At 49.4% G+C, this 26,047-nt stretch overlaps 2 protein-coding genes across 6 annotated transcripts in view; both read left to right on the top strand.

Annotated features, from left to right (window-relative positions):
- The window catches only part of LOC111153150 (sorting nexin 1), a 33,491-nt gene extending 23,614 nt beyond the window's left edge, over positions 1 to 9,877 (top strand). For 3 of the 4 annotated variants that reach the window (XM_022511956.1, XM_022511954.1, XM_022511957.1), the window contains 9 exons: positions 85 to 163; positions 629 to 704; positions 2,906 to 3,019; positions 3,217 to 3,310; positions 4,342 to 4,547; positions 7,226 to 7,369; positions 7,932 to 8,012; positions 8,486 to 8,557; positions 9,370 to 9,803. In XM_022511956.1, coding sequence (XP_022367664.1) covers positions 85 to 163; positions 629 to 704; positions 2,906 to 3,019; positions 3,217 to 3,310; positions 4,342 to 4,547; positions 7,226 to 7,369; positions 7,932 to 8,012; positions 8,486 to 8,557; positions 9,370 to 9,420 — 917 coding nt within the window. In that variant the 3' untranslated portion in view covers positions 9,421 to 9,803. Of the gene's footprint in view, positions 1 to 84; positions 164 to 628; positions 705 to 2,905; positions 3,020 to 3,216; positions 3,311 to 4,341; positions 4,548 to 7,225; positions 7,370 to 7,931; positions 8,013 to 8,485; positions 8,558 to 9,369; positions 9,804 to 9,838 lie in introns of those variants that run through there. The other variant, XM_022511955.1, reaches the window with a different exon arrangement.
- Positions 9,878 to 22,393: 12,516 nt separating this feature from the next.
- On the top strand, positions 22,394 to 25,991 carry LOC111153253 (sorting nexin 22). Of its 2 annotated transcripts, XM_022512161.1 has the most exons (7): positions 22,394 to 22,515; positions 22,910 to 22,993; positions 23,400 to 23,504; positions 24,019 to 24,113; positions 24,702 to 24,734; positions 24,971 to 25,038; positions 25,495 to 25,991. In XM_022512161.1, exons 1-7 carry the CDS (start codon positions 22,447 to 22,449, stop codon positions 25,614 to 25,616), a joined length of 576 nt encoding a protein of 191 aa, XP_022367869.1. In that variant the 5' UTR covers positions 22,394 to 22,446; the 3' UTR covers positions 25,617 to 25,991. The 2 variants fall into 2 exon arrangements, with proteins under 2 accessions (XP_022367869.1, XP_022367870.1); XM_022512162.1 differs by lacking the exon at positions 22,910 to 22,993.
- The last annotated feature ends 56 nt before the right edge of the window (positions 25,992 to 26,047 follow it).

Raw genomic sequence — 26,047 nt, forward strand, 5'->3', positions numbered from 1 at the left:
TGGACTTTTTTACAGGTTATTACTATTTTTTTAATTCATGATGATTTATTTACATTTATTTCTACTTTTCAAATTCCATTTCAGGCATGACAAAAGTAAAAGTTGGGAAGGAAGATTCTTCTTCTGCAGAATTTCTTGAAAAACGGAGGGCCGCTCTAGAAAGGTAAGTGCCATACGACCATTTTCCTAAATGACATAAGAACAGGTGAGAGGCTGAAACTGAGACCTAACCATGAAACATTCACTGAAGTTAGTAGAGATGAGACTTGACTGAATTAAAGATGCACACCTCTGCAAGCTCTTTAATCTTTTCTAAGTCCCTGACCTTCCCACCTTAGGAACAGACCATCTTCTTTTCTTTCCTCATCCCAAGTGAGCAGACAAGGATATCCCCTTGGACAATCACATATGAACGGCTCCGAGGTCTCTTTCTGAGCAGTTATTTTTCTTCCCTTTTTAGAAAAGTGAGGAACGTGAATTTAAATGTGCTTATAAGCAGAGACACACTTAAGTGCCTTATCTGAGGACATGTTAAAGTAATGAAAGATGTACCCTTGCCTACACTGTATGACACCCAAAACTTTGTGAGGCCAGGTTGACTAGCCAGATAACTGCTTATACCTTGTAGGTACCTTCAGAGGATTGTGAATCATCCTACCATGTTACAGGACCCTGATGTCAGGGAGTTCTTGGAAAAAGAAGAGGTTAGTATTATACAAACTGAATTTCATAATTTCTCTCTGCCTCTAGTGAAATGAAACCAGTTCACTCAACAAACACTTGAACACTTTACGTGCATTTAGTTTAGTACAAGACTATATCCTAATTTGTAAGCCCCTCAAGAATGACAGGTATTTTTCAGCCTTTGAAATAAAAGAAGTTCTACCTGTATTCAAAAGCAACTGGTTTTAGAGGTCAGACTGCAACCTAGTTTTATCTTACTGGAACAACACAACGATCTGTTTGGCAAGTCCTTTTCATGTCTTTCATAAGTTACTACTTGGCTCAGATTGAATGCTTGTTTTATAGCAGGAGCTGAGGGGCATTGGTTCAAAACGGGTTACCACACACCACAGAACTGCCATGTAGCAAAAGTGTTGATTCAAGTAGACAGTCTTTTGTACAGGCTATGCATAGGCTATTCATGATTGTGAAAAATTGGAGATGGTCCAATTACTAACAGTTAAAGAAGTAAGTGAAATATACAATGCAACAAATACTTTATTCTTAACAGAATAATTCTGAACAGAAAATATACAGAAGTGTTTATATATATTCATTGGAAATATACATTAAAAGAATTACATGGGGTGCCTGGCTGGCTTAGTTGGTAGAGCATGTAACTCTTGATCTCAGGATCATGAGTTCAAGCCCCATGTTGGGTTTAGAGCTTACTTTAAAAAAATAAAAATAAAAATTTATGGAAAGTGAAACTTGAAACAGCATGTATATAGAGCTATAGGAACATGTTAGTCATTAAGGATCTCTAGAAACACTGGATTAAAATAGTGTTGTATCTCATATGAAAAAAACTGGAAGGAAGGAAATGACAGGGTAGGACTATCATTTTGTATTTGTTTTTTCATTTTGTTACTACTTTTAAAGGTTTTATTTATTATTTTAAATTTTTATTTGCATATAGTATGCATTACTGTCATGAAGAAAATGGTAGTAAGTATATGGGGTTTTTTCCCCCAAAAATGAAACTTTTTAATTACAGTTTCTTTACTGAATGCAGAAATCTTTTCGGGTGCCTGGGTGGCTCAGTGGGTTGGGCCTCTGCCTTCGGCTCAGGTTATGATCTCAGGGTCCTGGGATCAAGCCTCACATCAGGCTCTCTGCTCAGTGGGGAGCCTGCTTTCCCCTTTCTCCCTCTGCCTGATGTTCTGCCTACTTGTGATCTCTCTGTCTGTGAAATAAATAAGTAAAATCTTAAAAAAAAAAAAAGAAGAAGAAGAAGAAGTCGTCGTCTTTTCATTCCTCTGGGATTCCTATATCCATTTTTGTTTTTTAGTCCCTCATCCCCACTTCATATCCCTGAAACAGGGTTTGTCTGCAACAGCACTTTTGACACTTAGGGCTGGATCATTCTTTGCTCTAGAGAGCTGCCCTGTGCATTGTAGGGTTAGCAGCGTCCCTGGCTTCTATCCAGTAGATGCCAGTATTACCCCTCCCCAGTCTGAACAGCTAGAATTATGTCCAGCCATGGCCAGATATCCCCTAGGGGACAGAATGGCCCCAAGTTGAAAACTACTGCCCTATAATCTAATTTTTCAGCATGGTGTACTATAATTACTGTAGATTCTTTAGCATCCGTTCCATACCTTGGGAAAGTAGTGGTAGGACTGAACCAACCAAGTTGTTTCTAAATGTTTGGCATGCTTGGCTTAACAAGATCATCCCTAAAAGTAACCTCAATCTGAACAAATAATGCTCCTGTCCTTAGACCTTTGTTCACCGAGGAAAATCCAAATGGAATCATAGGACAGCTTCAAAGCTTCTCAAGACCTTATATCCAGCTGTGTGCAGAGTATGCTAACCCAAAGGATCTTTTAACAAAAGTGTTAAAAAGTGTGTTTGAAATTTAAGCAGTTCATGCCTGGGATGACAGTCTCAACACGAGGTCATCTGGCCACGTAACCATCCTACTCTCATTTCTTTCTGCACACTATATCAAAAGCTGAAAATTTTGCTAATTCTGCTTAACATAGTCCTTTGATTTTTTTTTTTTTTCTTTCTGTATGTACTAGTTACAGATGTGTCTAACTGCTTTTGAAAACAGCAATCTACAGTTCAAATAATTTGTTTAGCAAGTTTTGGGCATACCATCTGATGGATACTAATTCTTCTGAACCTAAAATAGGGGCAGCAGATAACATGCCATCCCGCCTTCTTGGTCTTGTAGCTGCCACGCGCCGTGGGTACCCAGACATTGAGTGGCGCTGGTCTCCTCAAGATGTTCAACAAAGCCACAGATGCCGTCAGTAAAATGACCATCAAGATGAATGAATCAGACATTGTGAGTAGCCCTGTGTCTCTCAGCTTCCCCTGCTCCCTCAGTCTTATGGGTCAGAAGCCCTGAAGAGTCCTGAATTTCTCAGAGACTTTCTTTTTAAGAGAATTCAGTCCCTTTTTTAAAAACAGCTGCTAAGGAAATGCCATGCTGGATGCCTATATGAGTCCCCTCCATTAAAGATCTGGGCTTTTGTGTTTCAGTGGTTTGAGGAGAAGCTCCAGGAAGTAGAGTGTGAAGAGCAGCGCTTACGGAAACTGCATGCTGTTGTAGAAACTCTAGTCAACCATAGGAAAGGTAACAACCTCGGAAATGTTCTTGGAGCTGGGGGAAATTGATGTTTGCTAGTGAGCTGGAGATGGGAAGACATCCTGTCCCCAAGTCTATCAGCCATTCAAGTGGAAATTCTCAGCCCACCTAGTCCTTGATGTGCTCATCAAAAAGGTATGCCCTGCACCTCCCACCTCAGCCACTGTGATCATTGTACTTTCTACCTGGGAAGGATACAGGGAAGCCAGCCCACACTCATGGCCTTCAGATGGTATGATTTGAATTGGTGGCTTTTATCCAAAGTGATGTCACACACTTCAGCTACATGATCAGATGGGCAGTATGTAAATTCATGGAAACCATGTATGTCTCCTAACTTTTGCCTAAGAGCTACTAAAATTTGCCACGTTTGAATGCATTCCTTCCCTGCCTTAAACATGATAAAAATCAGAAATCAAAACAGGCAGAAAACTGTTAGAATGAAGACAATGTAAGGGTTGGCAAAGTAGGGCCTAACCCATGGGCCACTTCTGGCTCTCAGCCTTTGCTCCAAGGTGGGAATGGTTTTTACATTTTTAAAGAGAAGAGTGAAAAAATAGAGTAAGTGAGACTGTATGTGGTCCACGAAGCTTCAGTCCTCAGGCCCTTCACAGAAAATGTTTGTCCTGCTCTAGAACATACAAGACTTGGAGTGTGCACATACATTCACTCTCTGTCTTGCAAACAGACTGCTAACAGTGAGCTTTAACGTGAAAATTAGAATCATTCCTTTGGCCTATTTGTATTAACTGCCCCTACTTCTCCAGGAATATTGGAGCTGCTTCTTCCAGGTGGGCCTCAACCTAGTGATCCTTAGGCCAGCAGGTGCCTCTCCCTGCTCGTGTGACCACACTGAACTCTGCTCTATTAAGTCCGAGTGGCCGGGGTATAAGTGACTGGGTCACAGAGCCCCCCATTGTTAGATATGCAGAGGCAGCTTTGCTAAGACATGCCATGCAGTGCCAGCTGACTTCTCCCTTTTCCTTGTGAGATCAGAGGCCTCTGCTGTCTTCTTCCAGAGCTAGCGCTGAACACAGCCCAGTTTGCAAAGAGTCTAGCCATGCTTGGGAGCTCTGAGGACAACACAGCATTGTCACGGGCCCTCTCCCAGCTGGCTGAGGTGGAAGAAAAAATTGAGCAGCTCCACCAGGAACAGGCCAACAATGACTTCTTCCTCCTTGCTGAGCTCCTGAGTGACTACATTCGTCTCCTGGCCATTGTCCGCGTAAGCTTCTTTTTCCTTTCCTCTTTCTCCCTGCTCCCATTGATTTAATTTGTCTTTCTTTTGCTTTTCCCCTTCCCAAGACATTTCCATCCATTATAGCTGAAAATAGGTGTAGCTTTATTCTCTCAGGAGAGAAGGTATCTTTTGAACCAAAAAATCCATTTAACTGTTAGCTAGTTATCACAGAGTCATTTTGAGGCCTACAGCCAGTTTTTAAAATACTAAAATATTTGGAGAAGAGACTACTCTTGAATTTCCAAGTAGGCCCCTCCTTATTGTTGAAGCTGGACAGTGCTCCTTTCTTCAAACGAGGCTTATTATAGACCTGCTGTCTTGGCCTTCGTGGAGCAGTGACTTCCTCAGTCTTTGGTCTTTGCCTCCTTAACAGTAAGCAGCAGCTTTGCCCTGGTAAGAGCTCTTGCTGGCTTCCACTTGTCCCTCTAACGTGGGCAGTCAGGTAACTACACGGAACCGGCTTGGCATTGCATGGAGGAGTGTGGCCAGGGGGCTGAGAGAGCTTGTCACTGGAGTCCTTTGTGTGCTGTGCTGCCCACACTGGTAACAACACTGCAGCCTGCCTCTCAGGTCAAGTACCTCACCTCTTCTCCTGGTAACCAGGGCAGTCTGGTTTCCCAAGACCTTTTAGGGTGGCCAAGGAACCTTTACTGGGCAGTGGTATTCGCTCTTGCATGGTCCCCTGTGATAGAGGAAAGAGCCAAGAGGGATCCTGGCACCTGCCTTATAAGGCCTGGGTCTGCCCCTGAACCAGCTTGGGACCAGGATGGACCTCTGAGTTGGAACAGGGCCACCTTCACTCCCCATCTCCAGCATTCCCCCACCGGGGAGCTCCTGTGTTGTCAAGAACCGAGCTGCTCCCAGGGCTCTCATTTCCTCCGTGGTAGAGTTGTTCATGTGGTCTGTGAGGTTGCTCATTGTCCTCCCCCTCAGCTGTCTGGTTTGCTGCTAACTCCAGACTGATAAGAAGCTGGAAAAATAACCTGCTTTGGAATTCGTAGAACTGGTCCGACTACAAAAACTGGAGCGCCACCTCAGGGACATGCCCTCTCTGGGGAAGTCTTCAGAGGGGGGCATTGTTCGGAGTCTCAGGAGAGCACAGCTCTGGGATGTGACCATCCCCCCCACCCCCTGCCCCCAGGCTGGGTGAGCCTCTGTGGACAGCGATGAGAGAGGCCCAGCCTAGAGCTCTGGGCAGGGGCTGGGGCAGCACACCTGCATGCAGAACTGCGAGCTAGGCTTCTCTCAGAGACCCTTCACCTGCCCATGAGGGTAGGCAGTAGGATTGAGGTGATGAGCAAATATTTCTTTTCTGCTTTTCCCTGAACCTGGAGCTGCACCACTCTTAACCCAGAAGGTTTGGCTTGAGTCTTTCGTGGATACAAAGTTACCTTTACCTGTCCTTTGACATTGAGCTGCTAGGAAGTTTCAAGTGAGCACACGTGACACCGCTGGAAAAGGTGAATGTGGTGGCAGTTTCCCTCCCTAGGGTTCAAACTTTGGTAAAGGGTTGCACTAAGGAGACCTAGAAAACATCTAGGGGACTTCTGCAGCAAAGGAGAGCAAATGGAACAGGGCTGGAAGGCTGGCCCCGGGTTCAGATCTCTCATCAGGCCACCTCTTGAAGTCTTACTGAGCCAATGGGGGTGGTGGATGGCGTGGTTAGGCCACCAGCTCTCCTCTGGAAATGCGATCAAGGGACTGGAATGAGGGCAAACCAGCAAGTAGACCTTGGGGAGCTTCTTGTGAGCCTTGATAGCCTTCCACAGTTGAATATGTAGATGAGATGGAAGCTGTGTGTCCCATGGTAGCTGCAATTATTTATTTAAAGATCTGTTAAGCTAACCGTGTATACTATTTGGTGTTAATTTAAAGGCTGCTTCCTGGGGCGCCTGGGTGGCTCAGTGGGTTAAGCCGCTGCCTTCGGCTCAGGTCATGATCTCAGGGTCCTGGGATCAAGCCCCGCGTCGGGCTCTCTGCTCGGCGGGGAGCCTGCTTCCTCCTCTCTCTCTACCTGCCTCTCTGCCTGCTTGTGATCTCTCTCTGTCAAATAAATGAATAAAATCTTTAAAAAAAAAAAAAAATAAAAAAATAAAGGCTGCTTCCTTAGATTGACCTTGCCTGGTGTATCTTCCGGGCTGTCATTTGGTTATAGGTCCCCTGCTTGTTTTCTCTGTACTCTGCATACATGTAATCATTTATTGGTAATTATTAATATAATGTTAGCCTTTTCTGTTAGATTATAAGCTCCATTAAAAGCAGAACCATGTGTTTCATTACCCACTGCCTTCTTAGTTCCTGGCACATGGCAGGAGCTCAGGAAGGGTGTGGAGACCAATGGACTAATTTGAGGGAAGCAGTTCAGAAGCCATAGTACTGGGCATTGGCATCAGGCCACCTGCTGTGCTCCCAGCCATCCAGCCTGGGGAGTCGCATGAAGCAGCATGGCCTCCTGGAGGCTGAGAGAGGAGTCTTAGCCATCTTGTGCATTTTGATATTAGGCTTCCAGCTGGGCACTAACATGTGGCTGCAGAACCTGCCCTTGCTCCGTCCTTCTCTAGACAGCTGCCCACACCCCCCACGCTCCCGCCCCCCAGCCCTGGCAGAGCCGGTGGCGCTCCTGCAGGGCTGGTTGTGCTCTTCCCCAACCCCCCGCTCCACAGGCTGCCTTCGACCAGCGCATGAAGACCTGGCAGCGCTGGCAGGACGCTCAAGCTACGCTGCAGAAGAAACGGGAGGCTGAGGCTCGGCTGCTTTGGGCCAACAAGCCTGACAAACTGCAGCAGGCCAAGGATGAGATCCTAGAGGTGAGGCCCCCCAAGGCAGACCAGTGCGGGTATTCGACTGACTCCTAAATGAGCCCAGGTCCCATCCCACCCAGATGCTTGAACCCCCACAGCAGGCGAGGGAGCTGTTTGAGTCTAAAGGCGGTGGCTGCTGGGGAAGCCTCGGAGGAGTTCCGGCTTGCTCCTGTGCCATTCCACCCCTGCTGGTCAAGTCAGAATCTCCGAGGGAGGGGTCTTGGGTGGGTCTTCAGAAAACTCCAAGGTGGTTCAGATATGCCCCTCTGGTGGTGAGAATGAAATTCAGTTCTCTGGAACTCCCAGCTGTGCTGGTGGGTGCTTGAGCCAGAGGCTACGGAGTATCGGAACTTGCTTAGAGATCAGGCCTGGCCTGGCGCACACAGTACCTCTTTTCCAGCCAGATGGCTTTACACACTGAATCCCGTATGGTTTCTAATCTTACCCAGAGGGACGGAAAGACATAATGACCAATTCAGGTCTCATATGTAGAATTGCTATCCAGGGGCAAAGACTCAGTAATGGTACCATAATATTAAGTGACCCTTCCTTTCCCCTTTCTTCCCAGTGGGAGTCTCGTGTGACTCAGTATGAAAGGGACTTTGAAAGGATTTCAACTGTGGTCCGAAAAGAAGTGATACGGTTTGAGGTGAGATAGAACATCCTGCTTCTCACATGTGTGCAGTGCCTGATTTTAGTGGTAGTGTTGGTTTTGTTCATGTCTGTCGAGTAGGGAGATAGATGGAAGTGCTGGTGACTTGGTACTTGTGAACAGACGTGGCCTGTGTGTGTGTGTGTTTACATGTGTGTTCTGAGGCAAAGTAGCTGGCCTGTGTCGTTAGACCAGAGCAGTTAGACGCAAAACAAAGCTTGCAATTGTCCTGTGTCCTTTGGTCCCCTTTCCTTGCTCCTATCTTCCTTCATCCCCCCCCCCACCCACCATGAAGAAAACTTTGCAAGGCCTCAGCAGAAGCTGTGTGACTGGAAATTATAGCTGTTCCAGCTGCTGGCTCTAGTTTCCGGGGCTGTGTTTGGCCTTGGTCAGCATTACACACCACCATCCCATCAAGAGGGGTAGGAGCAACTGTCTGGATGATCACTCTAGAATCCTGTCTCCTGTAGAAAGAGAAATCCAAGGACTTCAAAAACCATGTGATCAAGTACCTTGAGACACTCCTGTCCTCACAGCAGCAGGTATGTATGTTATGCATGACTGTCCTCCTCTGCCTGCTCCAGAGGCCAGCTGCCTTCTGTGGGCTTTGGTCACAGGATGGGATGGGCTGGCCCTATTGCTCAAACGTGGAACATCTAACAGGGTCTTTTGCTAAGCAGGATTGCCCAAATCTACAAGAAGTAAGTTTTTAAGGACAAACCCCAACTCTCCCTATAACCCCGTGGTACCACCTAACCCTCTTTTTTTTTTTTTTAAAGATTTAATTTATTTATTTGATGACAGATCACAAGCAGGCAGAGAGGCAGGCAGAGAGAGAGGAGGGGAAGCAGGCTCCCCACTGAGCAGAGAACACGATGTGGGGCTCGATCCCAGGACCCTGGCATCATGACCTGGGCCAAAGGCAGAGGCTTTAACCCACTGAGCCACCTAGGCACCCCTCACCTAACCCTCTTAAGGCTGAGGCCCCAGTCTGTATGGTGGACAGTGGGCCCCATTGTAAGGAGCTAACTGAGCTGGGCAAAGCTGTGGCCCCCGCAGGAGTACTTCCTCCAGGGCAGAACCACAACTGTCTTTAGTGATTTCCCTTGCACTTGATGCTTCCTCTCAGTCCAGAGACAGGTAAGGGCAGTGTGGCTTGCTGGCCAGTTTGGCCCAGGGTCCACTCAGCCTAGCCATCTCCCCCGCTTGGCCTGAGCTCCAGCCTCCCTTTAGGTGGCTCAGGCGTCTGGGGGAGTGCCGTGGCACTGTGCTTGCTCCCCTCCCAGGCTCAGCCTCTGGCTCTGCCACCACCACTAGGTGGGGGCACTTGCTTACTGTCCCCACTTCTTTGCAGCTGGCAAAGTACTGGGAAGCCTTCCTTCCTGAGGCAAAGGCCATCTCCTAATGGACCAAGGACATCAGAACCCACCTGCCTGACGCTGCCTTTTTATACACTGTCCTCCACCTCTGCTGGACTCCAGTGATGCATCCTGCCTAGCCTGGACTTGACCCTTTCCTCCCTGTCCCCACGACCAACCTGTCCCCATTCTAACCGTTACTTCATTTAGCTTCCATATATATTTTCTTACCTGAGAGAATAGTTTGTTGCTTTAAGCAGAAGACCCACACTAGGTGGTGGAGTTAGGGGATAGGGGTGGAGTATTGATATAAATATATAAATACAAATGTATATTTTTCAGGATGTGGTTAGGAACTGGGAATAACGTTTTCTGTTACTCCTGATGGTGCCATGAAAAGATTATGTAATAAAATATTTTAAAATCAGATTACATGACTCAGAATGGTGGTGCTTTTTGCTTTAGGCGGGGGAGCAGTTGGGAAGCAGGTCCGGAATGCTCTGAACCAAGAAGTTACCCAGGTATAGAGTAAGTTTCTCTCCATAGGAGTTAATAAGCTTTTGCTGATGCGGTCTCTATGGAGCTAGGATTTCTTTCTTTCTTTTTTTTTTTTTTTCCTACCTACCTCAGGTACCTGCTCTGAGGGTCTCTTAATCTGTTGAATTCTTATTCCTACTTTTTTAGGGAAGGAGTTGTAAAGACCTTTCTCACAGTAAGAGAGGCAAAATGGGTTCTCCTACAGAGGAGGCCGACTGTCTTTTATTCCCGCTGTTTCCCTTAGCTGCCCAGGGCTTTCTGAATCTTGCACTTTGATAGCAGTCTTGTGTTTTTTTTTTTGTTTGTTTGTTTGTTTGTTTTTTGTTTGTTTGTTTGTTTGTTTTGCAGTCTTGTGTTCTAAACTTCTTTTTGCCACAACTTCAGTAGACGGATTCATGTGAAAAGTGTAAAGGGGTGATAAGGACTTAACACTTTATCTCCACTGATGACAGAGCCAGGCATTCTGCCTCTATAGATAAGATGATCCAAGAGTTCCTAAATTTTTTTGAGGTTCCAAGAAGCTTTACTGTCTGTTCCAGGAGGGAGCATGCCAACAAGAGTCCGAGTGTTGTCCACACAGGCCACGGACATTCAAAGGGGTCTCTGTCCTGGCCTGGCCAGGGGGGCTCGAGTCTCCACTGCACTGTTGCTGGGCTTCCCCTCAGCTGTGTCCACAGCTGCTTAAACTGGCTGCTCAGAGTAGACCGTGGAGCTGCTCTGCAGGGCAGGGTTGGCGGACTGCCTGCTGTATAACCTCGCCACTCCCGGGCCCCAGCCCCAGCCCGAGATGCCCCTTTCTTGAGGGCGCTCCACAACCGCTCTGTTAGTTCTCTTTGGTGGGTGCTCAAGGTTTGGGGAGGGCCAGCCTGAGGCAAGAGAATGCAGTCAATACCACTGCTTTCCAGTACAACAGGCTGGGGAGTGGGGGATACGGGGGTGAGGGGTGGGATGCAATGCTGGCAAGTATCTTTTTCAACTGGTTGATTTTTTTGGAAGAAGTCAATCTCTTCCTACCCCCCAGTATCCTCATTACCACCCTTGATTTTATTCTGCCAATTTTTCTTGTGTATTTGTTTTTGCCTAGTTGTAATAATCTACACAAAGTATTTTGTATCCCGCTTTTATCACTCGGCACTGTATATTTTATAAGCATTTCTTCTATATTGTTATATATCTTCACAAACTTTAAGTAATTTTGAGGCTTCCACAGAGCAACTGTACCATAATTCTGACTCATCCCTTGTTGTTGAATTCTTAGTTGTTTGGCAAACTTTACATTTTAATAGAATTTCAGTCTTACAGAAAAGTTACAGGCTATCACAAATAACTCCCATATATCCTTTACCCAAATTTACTGAGTCTTTACATTTTACCTTATTTGCTTTATGACTTAGATTATCTGTATTTATATATTGTATTTTCTGAAGCATTTGAGAGTAAGTTGCAGACATTGTGCCCCTTTACCCCCAAAATCTTTAGTATGTATTTCCTTAAGAACGAGGATGCTCTCTCAGAACTTAAAGCCAGAAGTACAGTTATCCAAATCGGGAAGTTGAATGCTGAAATAATACTGTGATATAAGCCATGGTCCATATTTAAATTTCGTCACTTGTCCCGGTAATGTCCTTTATAGCGATGCCCTTTTTCCTGGTGCAGGATCGTGTATTACACTTACTTGTAACACATAATTACACATGTCTCTCTCAATCCAGAAGAATTTCACAGCCTTTGAGTCATTGCTTTTCCTTACCTTGGCATTTGTGAAGAAGACAGGCCAGGTATTTGTAGTATATTCCTCAGTTTGGATTGGCCTCATGGTTCCATATGACTAGATTAGGATTTTGCAGTCAGGCAGGAACATCACAGAAGTGGTGCATCCTCAGTGAATTTTAAGTTGGCATATGATGTCCCTTTGAGCTGAAGTAACTCTGATCCCTTGGTTAACTATTTTCCCTTTTGTAATTAACAAGGAATTTGTGAGGAGATACTTTGAGATCCTGTAAATATTTTGTTCCTTGTCCGTTGTGCTTTTTTTTTTTTTTTAATTTTTTAAAAAGATTTTATTTATTTATTTGACAGATCACAAGTAGGTAGAGGAGGGGCTGAAGCAGGCTCCCTGCTGAGCACAGAGCCTGATGCGGGGCTCCATCCAAGGACCCTGAGATCTTGACCTGAGCTGAAGGCAGAGGCTTTAACCCACTGCCACCCAAGCACCCCCGTTGTGCTTTTCTAAGTCCATAATCTGCATTTCCTGATTGGCACTCTACTAAAGAAAAGCATCCTTTCTCCCGACTTAATCATCTATGTGTTTATCAGGATGGATGAATGGATTCCTATTTTTCTCAGAGTTGCAAGCCACTGCTTTGATTTACTTTGATTTTCAAATCATCCCTGATTTCTGGGAGGGTCCTGTGCCTTTTTAACCTGTCTCCTTCATTTCTGAACACTTTTGTTACTTTCTAGAGTCATAGAATGTTTCTGCTTCTCTTGTATCTTCCTTGCCCGAGCCCTGGAATCAGCCATTTCTCCATGGAGTCTTGATTTCTTTTGATGGAGGCTTATATTTAGAAACCAAGGTCTAGGTGCTAAGAGTGCTCATTGCTCCTGCAGTGTAATTGCTTCTAGGCCCTTGGTGGCCAGAGCAAGAAAATAAGGAAGGATAAAGATGTACAATAATAGTGAGAGAGAGAGAGAGAGATGGCATAAAGAATTAGATACTAGAAATCATGAACTCTCAGGGATACTTCCAGTTTAGCCCCATTGGGTTTATCCTAGTCTCCCTTTTCTATGTTTGCTAAGTCTCTTCTAAAGAAACTTAATTTTAAAACTTTCTCCTTGCTTTGTTATCCAGTGATCCAATGATCATCTTGATGAAGGCTATTTTTATCATTTCCTTGGGATAGATTCTCTGATTTCAGAACTTCCTCATCAGCCTCTGGCATCCAAGGCTGACAGGGCCCCTGCATTTCTGTATAGAGCTTGCAGACATGGAAATTGCAAAGGCAGGTTAGGCGTACTGAGCCGAAAGGCCAGCACAACAGTACAAAAGGAGTCATTCTATCTGGGGAGTCGGGAAGAAGAAATCTTAGAGAAGAGGATGCTTGAACCGTGTCTTAAAGGTGAAGAGGTGTTCGCCCCTTCTGCTGGGACCATTCTGCCTCCCTGTCTCCTGACAGTGGGAAGTAGACACATCTAGGGAAATGCAAGTGGCTCAGCATGGCCAGAGTCAAGTCCATGGGCAGCCTGCAGAGAGTGATGAGCAGGAAGCAGGCTGCACTACTTGGTACGACTTGCAAGTACGACTTGCGAGGTGCGTGGAATGTTATCCTGAAGTGTGGGGAGCCACAGAAGGGACTAAAGCAGGAAATAACAGATAACGTGGTCACATTAGAAGGTGTGAGACTGGAAGCAAGGGGAGCAGCCAGGCTCATCCCAACCAAGCAGATTGCTGAGGGCAGAAGGAATGGTCTTGGAGCTCTGGGGAGAGGCTCAGGAGGTGGACATGGACCCAGCATCCGGTCACTGAGATGATGAGAGGCCTGAGGGAGGGCAGTACTAGCCAGACCTGCAGGTTTCTGACTGGGATTTGGGGGTACGGTAAAGCCCTTCATGACACAGGTAACACAGGAGGCCAAGTAGGTTTGGAACAGATGGGAGCAGAACAGGGAGGACAGTAGGTGCTGACCATGTCCTATAGTGTAAGAGGCTCCTCCGAATGGGAAGGGAGGCCCATGCTGAGAGGTGGGAGAGAGAGGGCATGAAAGGAGCCTTAATTTAAAGGTGGGTCACACGTAGCGTGTTAATAAATTCAGAAGAGAGAAAGGGAATCACCATCAAAGCCATGTCTGGGAGAAAATGCACAAAGTAGGGAGCCTCACTGCCGTTCAAGGAGGCGAGGAGGTGTGGGGAAGAAAGATACAGTGGGCCAGAGAGTAAATATCTCTGAATATTTACCTGCCTGATTATTATCTGCCTGATAATTACAGCATTCTCAAATAGGGATATTTTGTTTTCCTACTTTGAGTCAAGTGGTTTAGAGAAGTGTGGAGGTAAGTGTGCATTTCCCCCATTTCTCCTTGTGTTATTCCCCCTAAGAATCTCTGGGCTCCAGAGTCTCGAGGATGAGGACTTTGAGCTAGAGGGACCCCAACATTCAATATGAATAGTGATAGAATAAGTGAGAAGTACGAATGATAGTGTCACACATAGCTATTTGTAACTTTGAGCTCTTTCCAGAAGACTTGCATTCTGGGGCACCTGGCTGGCTCAGCTGGTGGAGCATGCGATCCTTAGGGTTGTGAGTTCAAGCCCCATGTTGGACATGGAGTCTACTTAAAATTTAAAAGATTAAATAGACTTGCATCCTGAGTGCATCTGTAGCTGGGAACCCTTAAGAACATAAAGAATGCCTTTGCAGCTCAAAGTTGAAAAACAGGGAGATGATGATAAAATCTGTTAAGGGTGGGACTGGGAACTGGTGGAGGAGAGAGCACGGTGATGGAACGAGTGTCCATTGCTGAACATGCTGGGAGCCCACATGGGAGTGGAAACCATGGCTTGTGAGGGGCATCAGGCCCAAGGTGGTGGGATTTCCCCACAGCAGCCTAGGGAAACAGGAGGGAAGAGGATGATCCCTCCCACAGCAAAGAAGGGCAGACCTTTGCGGCAATTGGCATGCGCTTAAACCGAACGCTTTATCTTTGGAGACACTGGCTCAGATTTTCTGCTCTGCGCTTGCAGAGAGTTGGGCCTGAGCTGAGCCTTAGGGGTTTAAGGTCACTCACCCCTGTCTTCTGGCTGGGGTGGGGGGGGTAGTGTGTATGTCATCTGCCAGTGTCTTACGACGCCGGATGTGTGGTTGATGATGGCTTTCTCTGCCAAATAGTCCGCTCTCTGAAGTGGTAAGTCTTTGTAATTCCATGGTCCCCAGCAAAGATTTGGGCTCAAAATAGGTCCCAAATAGCTGAATGTTGAGTCATCTCCAAACTGCGGGTTCTCCCACCTGGCATTCACAGCCTTCCGTGAGAGGCCACCGCTCACCTTTCCTGTTTATCTCCTAGTGCTTCACAACAATACCAACACCTCACAGAAACCGCCTCCAAACAAGCTCTTTCCTTTGGCACTTGCATGCAGCCCCAGGAGCCTTTTATTAATGGTGGGCTTTGTACCCGATGCCCCCTGTCTCCTGTCTCCGCTCCCATCCCTCTCTTCAGTCTCAGAATTACACCTGTCTGAATGGGAGTATAATTAGGTAGAGATGGAGGGCACGGGCGAATGTGTCAGGACATTCTTGGGGGATTCCCATAGACACATCTAGAAACCAAGTCCGTGAAGATGACTGTGTAAAGGTGCCCATCTTAGCATTATTTACAGTTGTAAAAACCGAAATCAATCTAAAAGTACAGCAGGAAGGGATTAACTGAATTATGGTACATTTGGATACTATATAGTCATTGGAGATGATACATAGCTATATCCATTGACAAGAAAAACATTTTTAAGTGAAAAAAGTAGGTTATAGAATTACATGTATAGTATCATCTACCTTTATACAAAATTATATGCATTTGAGAAGGATGTTGATTGAACGGTTATCTACAGTTGCCTAGCGGGATGGAATTTTGCATTATTTAAAATTTTTATACCATTTTGTGTTGCTTGGAATTTCTATGTATTACTTTTATAATCATAAAAATTAAATAAAGTGTTTTCATTATGGGAAAACAACTCTGCGCATCCTTCAAAGCCTACTTTGTATGTACATTCTCCAGGACGCTTTCCTTGACGCACTCGCCATTCTACCCCCAAACTGGAAGGGCAGCTCTACCTCCTTTGTAGCCTGTTGTCATCCTCTTAAACCTCTGCTCTTTCTCACTCTTATGTGCAGTAGATCATCTGAGATCTAATCAATCTGAGATGTTCTCATTAGCCTCTGGGGCTCGGAACTCCTTAAGATCATGGGACTGTGTTGTTCCTACCCATCTCCATGTTCACCCACAAAGGCAGCCTAAGGGGGCAATGGCTGCCATTCATCTCTGGCAATTATTGTTTTATGAGCTTGTAGGTCCAGATCTTGGGGTTTTTGAAGAGACCCAGAAATTAACCTGATTTGGGTTTGGCAGGGATGGTGCTTAAGGAGGGGGTGCCTCCAGGCTCGGGGATAATCACCACCTGCCCCATGCTTGCCCTAGACAGGATTCCTCCCCTTTGTCCTTGTCTATTATGGGAATGCCCCTCTGGCTGGGATGACCAGACCTCGGGAGCAGAAAGCACCCCTCACCCTCAAGGCTGCCTGGAGGGAGCCAGCTGCTCAGCCTCCATCGGATGCACTTTGGGTCCAGAAAAACCACAGAAAACCACTGTCCCATCTGAGTTAGGACACCTTTCCCTCCAGGGATGTAACCATTGTTTCCAAATGACTGCCCCCTCCTAGCTTCAGAGCTCTCAGCTTCTTCCTCTTCCATTTTGAGTGGCAGCGGTGGTGACCACGGGGCCCAACCAGCAAGTCTCCTGGCAGCCTCACCAGAAATAATGATAAGGCACCTGGGAGGCAGGAACCCGAGTCGGGGCAGGGTAATCTCTTCCCACCGTGGAGCCTGATGATAAATGTCACGTGTTAAAGGCCTACTCTGTGCCTTTGGGCTTTGAAACATCTTTTTTTTTTTTTCATCATATTGTATTTGTTTTCAGTGTTCCAGCATTCATTGTTTATGCACCACACCCAGTGCTCCATGCAATACGTGCCCTCCATAATACCCACCACTTGAAACATCTCTAATCTAGCATCAGGAACTTCCAGATGGGCATCACTCTCTGCATTAAAAGACTGAGGCTTTGAGACCGGAAGCAGCTTGCTCAGGCTCACCACCACCACCTCCATGTCCCCCTCCTCCGTCCCGCCCCCCACGCTCAGAAGGAAGACCTGAACCCAATCTGCTTGACTCAGCTTGTCTGCCACACCATGTCGCCCATGTTCTAGGCAGGGATGGACAGGAGGAACCTAGACAATAATGAACTAAGTTGTTCTTTTAAAGACCAAAGGAAGCCACACAATAGACCTGTTAAGGACATGTTGCCCGCCTGACTTTTGTAGGCATATGAACTTCTCTGACCTCTGTGAGGTAGTCTCTCCCCAGACCGTGCACAGCGTGTGGCCCATTTGGGGAGCAGGAGCAGAAGCTGGAACACAGGGCAGCAGCTTGGGTGAGTACCCCGGGGACCATTAGTAGCAGAGACGAAAACCTCCACTTGCTGAGAAACCACAGACAGCACCCAGAGCTAGAGTGGAAGGTGAGAGCATCTCAGTCCCAGACCTCAGGGCCTCGGGCTGCGGTCCCTCCCAGCCTTTGGTCTGGCTTTCCTCTTGGCCTCAGTGCTTGGACCCACAACTCTTCACAAGAAACCCCTATGACCTGAGAATTCCTGAGCCCATCTTCATTCTGGAACCTGAGCACTGGGCACACCAGAGGGGCCAACTGGTTGGTCCCCTGACATAATCATTCTAAGTAAGGGGTGTTGGGAGTTGTTGTAGCACCAGAACAATCTCCCTGGGAAGCTGTGCGGCCTTCGAGGCCTCTGCCAGTGTCCCCTCCAAACCTGGGTGGTGTCTGATGCAACTGAGCTGTCCTTGTCATCTGGACAGGGGAAAGGGATGCCTAGTAGTGACACTGTTGGTTGGAACCCCAGGGCTAGAGCCTTTGTGTCCCCCGAGAAGCAGCTACCCTCAGTCAAACTTTGCTTTCGGGGCTGTGGCAGGACATGCTCGCTGGTGAAAGGTGCTCTCCTAACACAACCAATTCCAGGGCTGGCTTCCCCTTCCTCACACCTCCATTTCCTCACCTGTAAAACGGAGAGTTTAGACTCCTCTATAATTTAAGATGTTTCAGCAGCACTACTATTTTTTTAGACATCTACACCAAAGTCCAGTATGCAAAACATAAAGGTATGGTGTTTTGTTTTATTAAAGATGTACCCATTAGGGGGTGCCTGGGTGGCTCAGTCGGTTAAGCATCTGACAGGCTCAGACCATCATCCCAGAGTCCTGGGATCCAACACCACCCCGGCCCGAGCTCCATCGGGCCTCTGCTTGGGTGGGAGTCTTCTTCTCCCTCTCCCTCTGACTCCACTCATGTTCTCTCTCTTTCTCTCTCTCAAATAAATAAAATCTTAAAATAATTCTTTAAGAAAAAAAAATGTACCTGTTAGAAAGGCAATTAGTAAGAACTGGGAGGCCACAAGGATGAATGGGATCGTTGCTGATTTTTACATCAAACTCTGCTCCCAATTTATTCTGCCGTTTTTTGGTTGTACAATATCAGCAAAAATCAGGAATTTTTTTTTTAAGATTTTATTATTTATTTGACAGAGAGCACAAGCAGGGGGAGGAGCAGAGAGAGATGGAGAAGCCGACTCCCCACTGAGCAGGGAGCCCTGATATACAGGGCTGCATCCCAGGACGCTGGGATCTTGATCTGAGTTGAAGGCAGACGCTTAACTGACTGAGCCACCCAGGCGCCCCCAAATCAGGAAAATTCTGATCACTGAGTAGTTAAAAACTCATTTTTTAACTTAACCTTGCAATCTCAGGATACTGAAAGAGGAAGAGTAAAGCTTATTTGTGTTGTTTCAAAGTTGAATCAGCAATGTATTAGGATGAACCCTATGTAATTGCCCGTATCCTAATGTTGTAACCTACAAAAACAGCAAATTCGTATAATTCAGTAAATAATAAGAGCTAACATTAATTTACTATGTGCCAGGCCCCAGCTAAATGTTTTGGAAGCACGGTGTCTTTCAGCCCACACCCAACGCTTCGCAGTGCAGATAAGGACCTTGAGGCAGGGAGCTGTCTGAGCTTGTCCAGGTGACCAGAACCTCCGGGGTGAAGCGATCTGGCGGCCCGGGTTGTGGGGCCTGGGCCCCCTCGGGCTAGTCTGCCTCCTCCGGCCGCCTGGAGGGAAGAATCCAGCCTCTGTGCCCTGCGGCGCCCACCAGCCCAGGAGCTGTTTGTTTTCTTAAAGGGTTTAGCCAGCTCCTGAGCAGCAGCGGCTCTGCAGAAGCCGGATCCGTGAAAGGGGCTTTGTGTACCGGCTGCGGAGGGCCGCGGAGAGCCAGGGCCCCGCCGGGGCGGCAGCTGCGGTACAGCCCACCTGCGCCGTCCCCAGAAGGGGCCGGGGAGGGGACGCTTGTGCCCGGGGCCCTCGCTGCCTCCTGCTTGGCGGTGACCCTCCTCCCCAGGGGCCCGGTGTGGGAGGCAAGAGACTGGTGCCTACAACGTGGCCGCCAACCCAGGAGCAGCCGCAGCGCTCCGGGCAGTTGTGGGAACCGCCCACGATCTCAGAAAACTGGGCTCAGAGCCCTCTTTGCGATTCAACAGGCCTTGTAGGTGATGATGCTGATGCTGCCTTTGGAGGCCTGAGAACCACTGCTCTGTGATCTGATCTGGAAATACTGGGGCCAAGAAACCAGGGTTTTTAAGCCCCTTTCTCCCAGAAACTTGGAAATGAAATTCATGTGTTAAAGAGTGATGGAGAAAAGACAAAGATGCTGGTGCAGTTAAACTCATTCTAAAAACAGCAGCCACTTTGAAGGTCCACACACCCCTCATAGAGTGTGAGGAACTTAGCTCCGTGCTCATCTACCGAGCTGGCCTGTGCTTAAAGTCTACAGAAAATAAGCTTTTCCACAGTATGTCATGTATGCTTCTTTACAGGAAAATATTCTCCAGAACTGATCTCTCCAGAGACATCCTAAAATATCTCCAGGCCAAAGATCTTGTCTTTATTCATCTGGATCTTCACTCATGTATGGAACACGGTGGAATTAGGAGCTGCCGGTTTACTACCAGATGTTTTACAAGTCAGTTGCCTCTAACTAATCTCCCTGTAAACTGGTGATGAAACTTCATCAATCTGAGGTTTCTCAGGAACACCTGAAAATTAAGCAAATAAATAAGGTGGATGACAATCTGCGGGGGGAGAGAGAGGTGTCCAGCTCTGAAGGTAACCCCCCAGGCCTTCCTCTAACTCCTCCCTCCTGCCTCTCTCCCAGGCCTTCCCTCTGCTCCCAGCCTCTTCCCAACATCCTCTTCTCCATTCATTCATGGAGGCTTTCTTTCTTTCTTTTTTTTTTTTTTTTAAGATTTTATTTATTTATTTGGCAGACAGAGATCACAAGTAGACAGAGAGGCAGGCAGAGAGAGAGGGGGAAGCAGGCTCCCTGCTGAGCAGAGAGCCCGATGCGGGACTCGATCCCAGGACCCTGGGATCATGACCTGAGCCGAAGGCAGAGGCTTTAACCCACTGAGCCACCCAGGCGCCCCTCATGGAGGCTTTCAACCCACAAATGTTTTTTGAGTATCTCACATTCTTGGCACCATGGCAGCAAACTCTGACAAGACCAGGTCCCTGGCCCGATGACAATGAAAGCCTGGGGCAAAGTCGGGAGAACCAGGGAGGCACACAAAAACCAAACATTATATAATGGAAGACAGGGTGATAGGATAGTGGTCAGGTAAGTGGTCAGGAAGGAAGGTCTCTTTGAGGAGGTTTAAGGCTAAGAATTGCAGTTTTTAGGCTAAGCCCACCAGGTAGGTAAGGAGTCAGGGAAGAGTGTTCCAGGGAGAGAAAACAGCAAGCGCAAAGGCCCTGAGGCAGGAAAGAGCTTGTTGGGTTTGAAGAACTAGAAGGTCACTGTGGCTGGAGCTGGTACATGAAGAGGAAGGAGAGGAAATGAGATGAGAGATGGAGGCAGGGCTGGGTCACTGAGAACTCTGTAGACTGTGGTAGGGAGGGTGGGTTTTGTTCTCAGTATAACGGGAAGCCTTCTGAAGGCTTGAAACAATGCCTTGATGGTGGTTTGTTCTAATTAGAGAATGGACCTTATATGAGAAAGGGAGGCAAGGAAAAACAGGGAGGTCCATTAGGAAATGTAGCTGTTTTCTGGGTGGTAGGATCAGAGACAGAGGGCGGTCATTAGGACAGGTGACCAAGAAGTTTAGAGGTCCTAGGGTCCTGGGAGAGGATTCCCTGGTAAGTAGACACAGAGAACAGGTCTTTGAGTGATGGCGCTCCAAAGTGCAAGGGAAGAAATGAAACCCCACCACTTCTGTTCATAATGGGTCATTTCCCTTGCGGGAAGTTTCAGCTTCCTGATTCTGGGGCTCTTGTGTGATGGAATTTGGGGGAAGAACGTGTGGTACATAATATTGGTGAGACCTGCTTGCTCCCTTTGGGGTCATCCTCTCAGCCCCTCTCTGAGAGCAGAGCTGAGGGTGGGGGGTGGGGGGAGACTTTCTGCTCCAGCTCAGATGCCCCTCTGCACTAGCAGGGGAGGAAGTGAGTCAGTGGTCTCCCAATCACCAGCCTCCACCCCTAAGACAGGTGCTCTTGCTTCCTCCTGCCCACCACAAGTCCTCCAGCCTGCCCAGACCTTTGTTGGGAGAAGTCAGAGGAGTCCTGAATGGGACTCTGCTGAATGGGACAGCTCCCTTAGGGCTGAAGTGTACGGCGCTCCGTGGGGGAGCAAAGGCCCTTTTTAGCCCAAGGGTGAGAGATTTCTGGATTAAATCCTGCCCCATACCCAGGAAGGCCTTGTCTGAGGGGGTGAGCAAGAACAGCCTAGTGCTCTCTCCCACAGTCCCTCTTCCCTGTCTGTTGCCCTGTACAACGACACCACCCACCTCTGCCTCCAGGACAAGCCCACAAGCTGCCATCTTCTCAACACCTGCTCTGCTGAGGGCTTAACAGGGATCATCTAAGTTTTTATACACTCTCCTGAGGGAGCCCTATAATCCCAATTTTGTAGATGAGAACAGGTCTACACAGTTCAGGAAAGCCAAGCTATCTGTCCCCCAAAGCAGAGCCCAGGGCCCTAAACTGCTTCTTCCCGGCAAATTGGACCTGAAGCAGATTGGGGTTGAAAGATAAATGAATGGATGAAAAAAATAAATGAATGTAAGGGCTCATGGATGCTGGGAGAGGCAGACATCAAAGCCAGATTGTCCAAGCCTTCCCAGGTGAGGTCTTGTTCCCAGGGTCCAGGTGAAAAGTGGTGGGAAGGGGATGAGGGGCAGCCTGGTCCCGGGAATGGGTGTGAGGACGCAAAAAACATCCTTGATTGGCCCCCAAGGTAGGCGCCAAGGTTTGGGCCTTGCATCCCTCCCTGTCCAGCGCCCACAGACCCTAGTCGTTACTAGGCGCTCAATAAAGAACAGATGAAATTTTGGCTCATCAGAATTCCTGGCAATCAGCGGCTACTCAGTAAATATTGACAACTGATAATTGTCCGACGAAGGGTCCCCACCTGCGGCCCACTAGGCTCAGGGGGCGGTGCTTGTTCCCCGCCTTCTACGCGCGGTGCCTAATCGGCCCCTCGCAGGACCCGGCAGCGCGAGGGAACGCCCGGGGCGGGGCCAATTTGAGGCGGGGCCTGACCGAGGGGGCGGGCCCAGGTCAGGCCCGCTGGGGTCTGCGGTGTGAGCTGGGAGAGGTCTTGCTTGCTGCTTCCCGCTCGGAGGGGCTGGAGCCGGGGTGCGGATGCTGGAAGTTCACATCCCGTCGGTGGGACCCGAGGATCCCAGGCAGAGCCCAGAGAAAGGCCACATGGTGAGCAGGGACACTGGCTGGGAAGGGGCATGGGACCCGCGGCATTTCCCCGCGGCACGCGTAGTGGGGATCCCGCGCCGGGGCTGGAGCATCCGAGCGCGGCGGGTCAGGCGGTCCAGAGACCGCCAGCCGAGGGTCTCGGGCCGCTTGGATTTGGTAGCTCCGTGGACGACGGTCCGGGTTCACGGGGGACTGCACGTAGCAGAGGGGCGGGTGCATTCTCCCCATCTCCCCAAGTGTGTGGGCAGCGTGGGAGGGTCCCCGGAGATTGGCGGGGCTCCCAGGCAGCTTTGTGCCTTTGAGCGCGGGAGGGTGGGTGAGTTGCGGCCGCAGGTCCTGTTGAGCCCTCCCGCTGGGCCTCACGCGCACCTGGCCGCCCGCCCGCGCCCGCCAGGTGTTCCGAGTGGAAGTGCTGTGCCGCGGGCGCAGGCACATCGTGCAGAGGCGCTACAGCGAGTTCCACGCGCTGCACAAGCGGGTGAGGTTGCGCCGCCGACCGACCGACCCCGGCCCGGCTCCTATCCAGCTCCTGGGAGACGGGCGGACGAACTGCGGCCCCAGCCTCTGCCACCCCCGTTACCGCCCCGCTCCCTCAGGTCCTGGGCACAGACCTCCCTTCGGGCCTCGGAGTGGACGCAGAGGGGCAGGGCCCAACTTGTACCGTCAATGCCAATCGCGTGGCGGGCCATCCCTCGGGCGTTTGGGGGGGGGGGGAATGGGGGAAGACTGGGTCCTGTCCCAACCATCACTCACTACGGTCTGCCCCGGGGTAGAGCCTGAAGTCTGAAAGTGGGGGCTGGGAGGACCGGGGGAGACTCCTGGGCGCAGTGAGCTTGAGGGCTCAAGCAGAATGCTGTGATGGCACCGCGGTAACCTCCTGGCAGATCAAGAAACTGTACAAAGTGCCCGACTTCCCCTCAAAACGCCTGCCTAACTGGAGGAGCAGAGGATTGGAGCAGCGGCGGCAGGGCTTGGAGGCCTATATCCAGGTGTGCAGGGGGCTCTCTCTGTTAACCCCCAGCCCGCTGGACCAGTGGTGTGGACCGGGGTGGGGGGGTGGTGTGCGGGTACAGGGAGTGAAGGGGACCCACTCTCCAGCATGCTGTATACGACCCCAAGCCTCAATTTTCTGAACAGTCATGGGTCCAAACAGCTCTCTCTGTGTTGAGAGAACAGGATGAGGTAACACAGAGGCGGGTGGTTTCTGCTCAATGAAAGCTAGTTCTTGCTTTCCTCCAGGGTTAATACTGAGGATTTGGGTGGGGACCCTTCTCCCTCTTCCCCACACAGTGATGTCAGATTCCAGGCCACGTTGGCTTCCTGGGCTTAGGACCCATGGAGTCACCCAAGGCCCAGTGCTCAAAAGGTACCCAAGCTTGGTTTAATGCTCTGCTCGTTCTTGAAATTCTTGGTCATTTTAGAACCCCCACCCCCTCCATTTTGCACTGGGCTCTGTATGTTACACAGCAGGGTCTGATTACAGGTTCCCTCTGATCCCTCCAGGGTGTCCTGTACCTGAACCAGGATGTGCCCAAGGAGTTACTGGAATTCCTGAATCTTCGGCACTTCCCCGCAGACTCAAAGGCCAGCAGCTGGGGGTGAGTGCCTCTGGGGACCATGGCCAGGCAAGAGAGAGGGGCCCCAGTGCTGGGGGCACAGGGTCTCTTTGCAGCAAGCAGGTGAGGAAAGGTTTTACTTATTTATTATTTTTAGATCGTTTATTTGAGAGAGAGTATGAGAGGGGAGGTCAGAGGGAGAGATGGGAGCTGGAAGCCCCACTTGAAGGCAGGGATCCTGACCCCAACCAAAGGCAGTTGCTTAACCAACTGAGCCACCCAGGCGCGCCTTATTATTTATCTTTGAGGAAAGGTTATAGAGGCCAAGTCCTTTTTCTTCTTAGAGCTGTCAGGCATGGGCCTGTTTCTTCTTTGAGACGCGACCTCCCTCATTAGCTTTCTTGGCGGCGGCGGCGGGGCGGCGGGGGGGCGGGGATAGAGCGGCTATTTTCTGGACAGTCTTGGTTGCCCCAGCCACCTCCGGAACTGAGCTTGTTACAAATAGAAGCAGTGGTCCCCTGGGAGGCGAAGTGCTGGGCTTGCGTGTCTCCACCCCTTCCTCACGCGCGCGCCTGCCTCCCCCCCTACCCCCCCACCCACCGCAGTTCACAGTGCGTCTCCTCTTTTCAGAGCCCTGGGGGAGTTCCTGCCGAATGACAGCAGGCAAGTCCAAGCCCCTGCCGCCCCCTAGTGGCCGTGCGCCAGGAGGCGGCCTGAGGCTGTCGGGCCTATCTCCCCAACTGCGGACTCCCCTCCACCCCACCCCACCCCCCCGCCCCCAAACACCATCCTGGTTTCTGTTGGTGCCTCCTGAGCCCACTTACAACCCACCTTTTCCTTTTGGGATCCCTAGTCTCTCCCCTGCCTCTCCCTCACTGTTCTGGACTCTTCCCTACTAGCTCCCAGCTGCACCACCGGCCTGTCATCAGCTTCTACACGGATCCCTACATTTGCAGCCCATCCTCAGGTGAGGGGTGGGGGCTCAGACCTATAATCTGCTTGTAGGGCCTAGATGCCAGGATGGGAATCCAGGGTGAACCTGCCATTTTCAGCTCAGGACTTCAAGGCAGCATCTTGGGCCTACTGCCTGCCTTTGGGGCCATACCTGTCTTGCTGCTGCTGTGGCCTGCTTTGTTTTCCTTCAGAAAGCAGACGTGGGGAGATAAACTTGGCACTCCTGGTCTCCATTCCTCACCAGCCTGGCTTTACCAAGCTAATGTGAACAGAATGTAAGCAGGACATGCCAAGGCCTCATTTGGGCTGGCCAGCTTTTCTAGGGCCTTGGCAGGGACCTCTATTCCTGAGGAGGGGGCTGAGCCTATGGGTTCAGGAGCTCACGTAACTACAGACCTGAGGCCAGGCCAGCCCTCCATCTTTTCTTCCCTTCCAGTCCCCTTGCTCCTATTTTCTTTCTGTCCCACAGAGCCTCTGCCCAACGTGGTGGTGAATGGCGTACTCCAGGGCCTCTATGGCTTCAGCAACAGGCCAGCTGAAGCTCAGCCAGAGGCATCTTGTCATCCTGCTCCTTTGCCAACGATGCCCTGACCAGCCCAGAGGCCTATGGGCCACCTGCCAGGACAGGCACATGCCTCAGTGTATGTGCCCCCTTCTCAGAGGAGGCGGGGCCCCCCCTGGCCCAGACCCAGGACTTACCCACCCTAGGTGTCAGGGCAGGGACAACAGGGAATAAGGAATAAAGGGAGAAGTCCATTTAGAGGCAGGCAATGAAAAGGAAGAGGTGTATTTCTTCCCTTATACCAGGAGAGGGCAGGGGACAAAAAGTGGCACCTTAGTGGCAAAGGTTAGAAGCAAGGAGCAAAAAGTTTCTGGTTGCTATTTGTGAGTAGTTATCGGGGAAGGAGGGTTCAGACCAGAGCCCCCGAACAGGGGACAGCACCCCCTGCCACAGGATCCCAGACATTCTGGGACAGGGACTTCAGCAGCTGTCGCAGGCCCAAGAATCCAGCCCACACAGT

Source organism: Enhydra lutris, unplaced genomic scaffold (assembly GCF_002288905.1).
Source record: "Enhydra lutris kenyoni isolate GAN:26980312 unplaced genomic scaffold, ASM228890v2 scaffoldscaffold31, whole genome shotgun sequence".
Taxonomy (NCBI): Eukaryota; Metazoa; Chordata; class Mammalia; order Carnivora; family Mustelidae; genus Enhydra; species Enhydra lutris.